General features: G+C 39.5%; 1 protein-coding gene across 1 annotated transcript; it reads right to left on the minus strand.

Annotated features, from left to right (window-relative positions):
- Positions 1-3,382: 3,382 nt before the first annotated feature.
- LOC132176513 (uncharacterized) lies at positions 3,383-5,671 on the minus strand. The gene is made up of 2 exons (XM_059588742.1): positions 5,322-5,671; positions 3,383-3,956 (listed from the first exon to the last, which is right to left on the minus strand). Exons 1-2 carry the CDS (start codon positions 5,516-5,518, stop codon positions 3,614-3,616), a joined length of 540 nt encoding a protein of 179 aa, XP_059444725.1. The 5' UTR covers positions 5,519-5,671; the 3' UTR covers positions 3,383-3,613.
- Positions 5,672-6,979: the final 1,308 nt, after the last annotated feature.

Here is a 6,979-nt window from a genome sequence, read left to right on the forward strand (position 1 = left end):
GCCATCCACAAGCTTCTCATAGTAAAAATAATATGTTAAAGAGTGGGATAGTCAAAATTGTTCAATACAATCAATGGCAATGCTATAACAAGTATATTGCAACATCTAAGGGAATTATTACTATGAGCTTGGTTCAAGGGGTTTGTTGTCAAGGATAGTAGCCATACAATTGGTGACTTGAATATATTTAAAAAAGCCTTATCCAATTGGCAGAAGTCAACGAGACCCACTTTTCCAGAAATTTCCCTACTGGAGCAATTTCATACAAGCACCAACCTCTAAAATTTGCACCAACACGGTCATACTAGATATATTATAATAGTAATAAGGTGGTTGCCACAAGCTATTTCTCAATACTTATAATTAGCAATCATAGTTACAAAAAGGTACTGCAAATCAAGAGGACCACAGAGACATTTAAAAGAGAAATTGAAGAAGAAAAAACTTACCTTTTTGATGGATGGGTCTTCAAAGAATGGAGCAAATTCATCCAAAAGATCCCTACCACCACCATCAAGAACATCAACCCACACAATGGACTTCCCATTTCCGAGATCTGCTTCTGGTCCAGAATATATACTTAAGCATATAATTTCCCCATGATCAACAGGCGTTTCTTGTTTCACATCTATCTTTGCAACTTGTAAATATAAAATTATCACAAAGTACAACGTAGCGTGCAGAGGTAAGATTTTCAAATAGCTTACCAACCCACATCGTTAAAGTACATAGACATAGATATGAACTACAATAGTATGTACTTCTCAATTGCATAACAACCATATATTTTCAAGTGGCTCTTCCCAAGAGCTTCTCTCTCCTCTTTCTCACTCTCTATCTCCCTCCCTCCACTAGGGGTGCCACGTGAAGGCGCGTCCCGCTAGTTTTCAGTGAGGGCTTGACAGTGACCATTGTTCAGAGGGGACCAAACAGATTCAGCCGGTTTATGGAGGTGACGGTGTACTCAATGGGTGGCTAGAGAGGTCTCATTTTGATTCCAGAGGTAAGAAAAGGGTGGGGTTGGAGATTATTTGAAGGTCAAGCTTAGCAATGTTAAGCTATTCTTTGATTTCTCGGTTGGGTCCTCTACCGTGAGCGTTCGTTCGCGGGTTGATATTCCCTTTGCATTGGGGAATCTTGGCAGAGGGTAAGGTCGTACACGGAGGTCGCAACTCATCCTGGGACCATGGCAGTGACGTGCTCAATCTCGGAGAAGCATCTTGATGTTACGCTGGACAAGATTCAAGTTGAAGCACCCAGAAATTGAGGTCCCAGGCCTCGAGGTTCGGCTACTTCCTTGATTTGCGCCGTTGAGGGTGACGTGACTCTCCCGAATAGGAAGAAGAAAGACCTGCTTATGCTTCAGTCGTGGATAGCTCAACTAGTTTGTATCAAAGGAGAAATTGATGAGGCCCTAGTGCGAGCTTATGAAGGGTTGAAGGTTTTGGGTTGGGACATAGAACTGGGCGATATCAGGCCCACTGCTGGTCATAAATGCATGGAAGGATTCTTTGTGCGGGCTGGCCATTTCAGGGTTCTGAAGCGGAAGCCCATCACAAAGAGGGTTGTTTTGCTGGGCACAAAGGAGGACCCTAGGTCCTTAGCAGGTCTTGAGTTGGATCAAGGTTGCACGATTCCTCTCGTCTCCACGAAGGCATCGTCGTCAGCAGTCAAGGTTGGTGTATTTCGCTATGAGGGGTCTAATCTGATTAGGTTAAATATGATAGATTACTCTAAGGGTCATGTCCATTTCATGTCGAGTCCGCCAATTGGCACTATGAACTTGGTGGCAAAAACTACCCAGAACACGCCTAAGCCCATGAAGTGCTATGACCATACTTACAAGTCTATGTGGGCTTAGAATTTGGATGTGGGCATTCTTATAGGAGGGGCAGGCAGTATCACCCTTAGGGTGATGTCGTTGGTAGGCGGCCAAAGCACGGTTCCAGGTGGGTCTTCTTGGCTTTTTCGGCGTTTGAAACTAAGGGTGTGTCGGTGGTCAATCTGGTGGAGGTCTTGGTCCCTGCCTCGACGACCTCATTCGTTGAAGTCTAGCTTGTTGGGTCTTCTCTGGTGAGCCCTGATGATGCCAGAGTGGTCCAAAGTCTCTCTCTGTTAATATTGATACCCAGACTACGCCGAAGGTCGCCCAAGTCCCGGCATCGAGTGCTCATGTGGGTTTTCTCCGGTGGGGTTTCTCAAGCCAAGTTCTTTTGCGGTTCAGGGCTATCCTCCTCCAGTAGCTCTCAATGTTATTAGTTTGTCACATTCTCATACTCATAAGTATGGATTTGGTCCATCTTCGAAGATGGTGGTTAGTTTTTTTTATAGATAATCAAAGAAATTTCATTAAAAAGGTGCAACGAGCCCCAAAGCATACATGAAGTATGCATAAGACACCAAAAAAAAAAAATCCCAAAAGACAGAAGAAACACCAAGAGCCCCACAACAGAAATGGTGGTTAGTGATGGGGAGGTTAGAGATTTTTAGGATGAGGAGGATGGAGAGTTTCCGCACCCTTTGGGTGATTTCCCCCCTGCCACCCTTTTAGATTGGGCTTTGTCTGGGGATGAGGGGATCGAAGACTTAATACAGGATACCCCTCGGAAGGTTAAGGGTAGAAGGAAGCTTCTGAATTTGGAATGCTCCATTTACCTATGATGCGAATGGAGCATCATCTAGGCATGGGAAGGCAAGGCTCACGCTTGTTAGCGTTTGAGGCTTTTGAACTTTGTTGTCTTGTGGGTTTTGGGGTTGTGGGCCTTTTGGGTTGGTTGGGTTGTGTGTTTTTGCTGTTTCTTTTGGGTTTTGGGCTTGTGAGAGCTCCCCGTGTATAAGGCATGTGTACTTAGGGGCGCCTTACGCTTTTTCAATAAAGTTTTACATCACTTATCAAAAAAAGTAACTAGAAAAATAGTATGATAAAGACAACCTTACTAGAATAATACCTCAGTGCCGCATGAATGGACAAGATGTCTGTACTTATTTGTTAGCATCCCGACAACCTCTTTTGCTATGGTGAGATTATCAACAATAAGAACACTGTCATAGATGCTACTAAGCCTCTCGTGAAGATCTGGCTGGAAATATGCCTCATTACTAGTGGAGGTTTTGACTAAACCATAGGCAAGTCCAGAACTTGTTTCTTTTATTTCCTCCAAGTTCCATGATGTGGATACACTGGGCTGGGCAACCTTTCGTAAATAGTCTGTTGAACATAGACCATGCCTTGACTGATCAAGGTTGAGACCATTCACATCTTTAAGTCCAGTTGTTTCTTTTATTTCCTCCAAGTTCCTTGATGTGGACACAATGGGCTGGGAAACTTTTTTTTTTTTTTTTTTTTTTTTTATAACCACAATGGGCTGGGAAACTATTCTTACGTCGTCTGTTGAACATAGACCTCGCCCACCATTCACATCTTTCACAGCTATATTTTTGTCTCCTCCACATTTTAGTTCAGCGGAAGCTGGGACAGAAGGAATAGCAGAAGCCAGCTTTGAAGCTGAAACAGATGCAGCATGATGAATAGGAGCCAAAACATGCCATCCAACATTTGTAGAAAACATGCTTGCACAACTACTCGTTCTATGTGGTGGATTACTACCATTTTTCACAGCTTCCCTGATACTTGTCTGCCTTTACTCTGTTCTTTCCGTTCCCTAAAGACACAAGGCTCAGTACTTTCATCAACAGTCACAAAAGCACTAGGTCTTTCAGGATTACTACCCTGAAACTCCTGAACTGGAGGTGCACTAGAATTTCTTGAAACCTTTTCCCCTTCTTTATCTACATTTCGAGGGTCAATAATTGGATTTTTTAAGATACTTCCATTAGAATTATCCTGATCTCTGGAGTAAAATACCATCTTAGCTGAATTTGAAAGACACACAAGCCTCCAACCATGAGACATCGTCTGGTAGTTCTTGTTATTATGGATTGTGCACCCTCCTCGTCTGCAATTATTGTGAATGCTACAATATCAAGGATATTGGAACAATAATAAACTGGAATACTCTAAACATTCCGGCATGTTAAGTATGAAAAGGAGCAGAATTGATACAAACACCTAGAGCAGTGACAAGATCATAGCATATCATCCACAGCCAAAACAACCAACTGGCTAACAGTATGTGAAATAAAATAAATCAGCTTGAATGTCATAAACTGCAATGGAACCCCCTGATTTGCCAAGTTCTTTATTTCTAGTGATGTGTTAGCTCAAAGGTTCTATCAATTAGATAGAGCACTTTTTGACAAGTAGAAGTACAGCAGCAGCTAATAAGGGGGCTTGCAAATATCTGAACTTCAATAATAATCACAAAGGACAAAGCCTAAAGAACCCAGAGAGGGCCTCTTTTTAATTTGTGAAAAACTTTTGAGGTTATTCTTGAATATAATCTCAAAGTATATGCTTGTTTGGAGCAAATGAAATATTAATAAAGGCACTCCAGGGCCCGTACTTATTTTGCTATAAGAATTCTAATCTGATACCCTATTAGCACTAAATCCAACCACAAGCTGCAATTAGAGAACTCATCGGAACTTAATTTCCAAAATGACAAAACCAAGTATCAACAGCTTATCTTATGCCATTTACATTTTAAGAAACACACGCTTTTAATTATATGTGTCAATTACCAAAAAAAAAAAAGAAAGAAAGAAAGAAACACACTATTCCTTTTCCTTTTTTTCTTTTCTTTTTAACCATTTATTAGTGACCCACATGGGTGACCATCATGAAGAACCTAAGCTATACCCAGACTCACACAAATTTATCTATCACAAGTATTAATAAAAAAATAAAAAAAGAAATAGAAATGCGAGACTCTCTCTCTCACACAAGGCCTCACTCCTAACCCCAGCTTTTACTCCCTCTTTCCGTCTCCCTTGCATATATTGCAAAATGTCTATATTGAACTTACATATTCAGAGCCAACATAAAACCATGGCTTTATGTGTACCCCCGCCCGGGGATGCTTATAACCAAAGCAACCGAAAATTTCTCGAGGCATCAAAAAGCACATAACCCAGGAAACATCACAATGGAACAAAATGAAATAAACAACCAGAAAAAATATATTAAAAAAAAAATGAACACCCCATACAACCCAAGAATCCAACATTCTGCCTATCCACTAAAATAACTCGGGGGTTTTAACCAAAACCCAAGAACCTGTCACAAACGTACAACTAAGAAACAACGAAAACAATCAAAACAAGGAAATGGGTGACAGAAACTAAAAACCCACATAGAAAAAACAACAAACATCAGGTAACATGATAGGAAAAGTACACTTGGAGCGCGATTGAAACTGTACCTGTGCAGGGCTTTAGAGGAAGCCAAGAGGGACCAAGAAAAGGAAAGAGAAGAAAGACGGGAACAAGACTGGGAAAAAAAGGAATGGGAGGGGCAAGACGGTCTCAGGGGACCGGTTTGGGTGGACAAACCCATAGTCATCACTCTTCCAACTCTGCCCAGCTTGCTTCCGCAGCTGCTTATACAACAAGGTGCCATCTTGGGGCGCCTGGTGGTAAACCTGTGAATGCGCCGATGGGCTTGAGGGGCTCTCTATTTTGGGAATGGGACTGGTGGGTCCGTGAGTGAAGCAGAGCAGAGTGACGCCATGCGACACAGAGACACGTAGAGAGTTTCAGAGAGAAAGAGAAGCCTTTTGAGGTGAGTTGTTTTTTTTTTTTTTTTCAAATAGTAATAAGAATTGATAGAGATGATATAAATTAGAAATAAGTTCTTAATTATTTTAAGAAAAATGTGAAAATGTTTTGTTCTGTAATAATTTTTTTAAAAAAATAATAATAAAAATTAATTGATGTGATATAAAAAATATAAACTAAAAATATTTGGAAATTTACTTTTTAAATAAATAGTGAAGGTAAAAAATCTTTGAAGTTATTGAAAATAAAATAAATAAATAAATAAGAGACAAATGCTGAGTTCTTTAAGTATTTATTGCTAAGAGAAATGTTATATATATGGGCAAATATATGTTTCATCCACCAAAATTTAAGTGCCGGGGTCTTCCAACGAAAAAAACATCATATCAATTTTGATGGATGAAATAAAAAAAAGATATTAAGAAAAAAAAATTTTGAAAAGATGAATTTGAACAAATGTTTTTCTATTTATTAGTAAGTTACACCTACACCGAGTGTGACTTGAGCCCACGACCTCTCCCACCACCTTACTCCGGCAAATGTTAACATCCGACCAATCAAAAACTTCCCCCATGGTTATCTAGCTTTTAAGACATAGTTTGAAATGCAAATTATAGTGTTGTAATTAATGAATCCTTTGAGAGAAAGGAGAATATATGTTGACTTTGAGCCCTATTATAAGTTTTGTACCTACGTAACATACAAGAAGTTGCTTTAATAGTATAACATATAGTTATAGTGTTCAAAAACGCCAATTTTTCAAGACGGGTCTCTCGGGCACTATCCTTACAATGGATTGTCAATTGTGCTACGTTATCTAGTTGTATGGTGCAACTGTTGTTAACTATTTTTTTTCTAAGCATTTATATGCATTTCTTTCCTTGTGTGGCTAAAAATTGCTTACTTAAATTGCTTGGTATCTTATCATTCGATTTCATTTCATTATGTTCAGTTGGTGGAAATAGTGTTGGAAAATGATTTGAGCATTCCCATGTAAGGGTGTTCAAGCGGTTAAAACCGCCCCGCCAACCGCTAACCGCTTTGGTAGTCGGTTATTAAAAACCGCTAACTACCTAGGGCGGTTGTAGTTAGCTATTTTAGGGGATAGGACAAGGCAATTATAACCACTAACCTCCTTTATTTATATATAATAATATAAATATATATTAAATATTTATATTAATAAAATATTAAATAAAACATCCAAAACAACGTCGTTTTGGAGGGAGAATAAGATGAAACCCAAAAAACAGCATTTTTTTTTCCATCTTGTTTTATAACATTTTAGCCTTAAACCCTTAAA

The sequence above is a fragment of the Corylus avellana genome, chromosome ca3 (genome assembly GCF_901000735.1).
Source record: "Corylus avellana chromosome ca3, CavTom2PMs-1.0".
Lineage (NCBI taxonomy): Eukaryota > Viridiplantae > Streptophyta > Magnoliopsida > Fagales > Betulaceae > Corylus > Corylus avellana.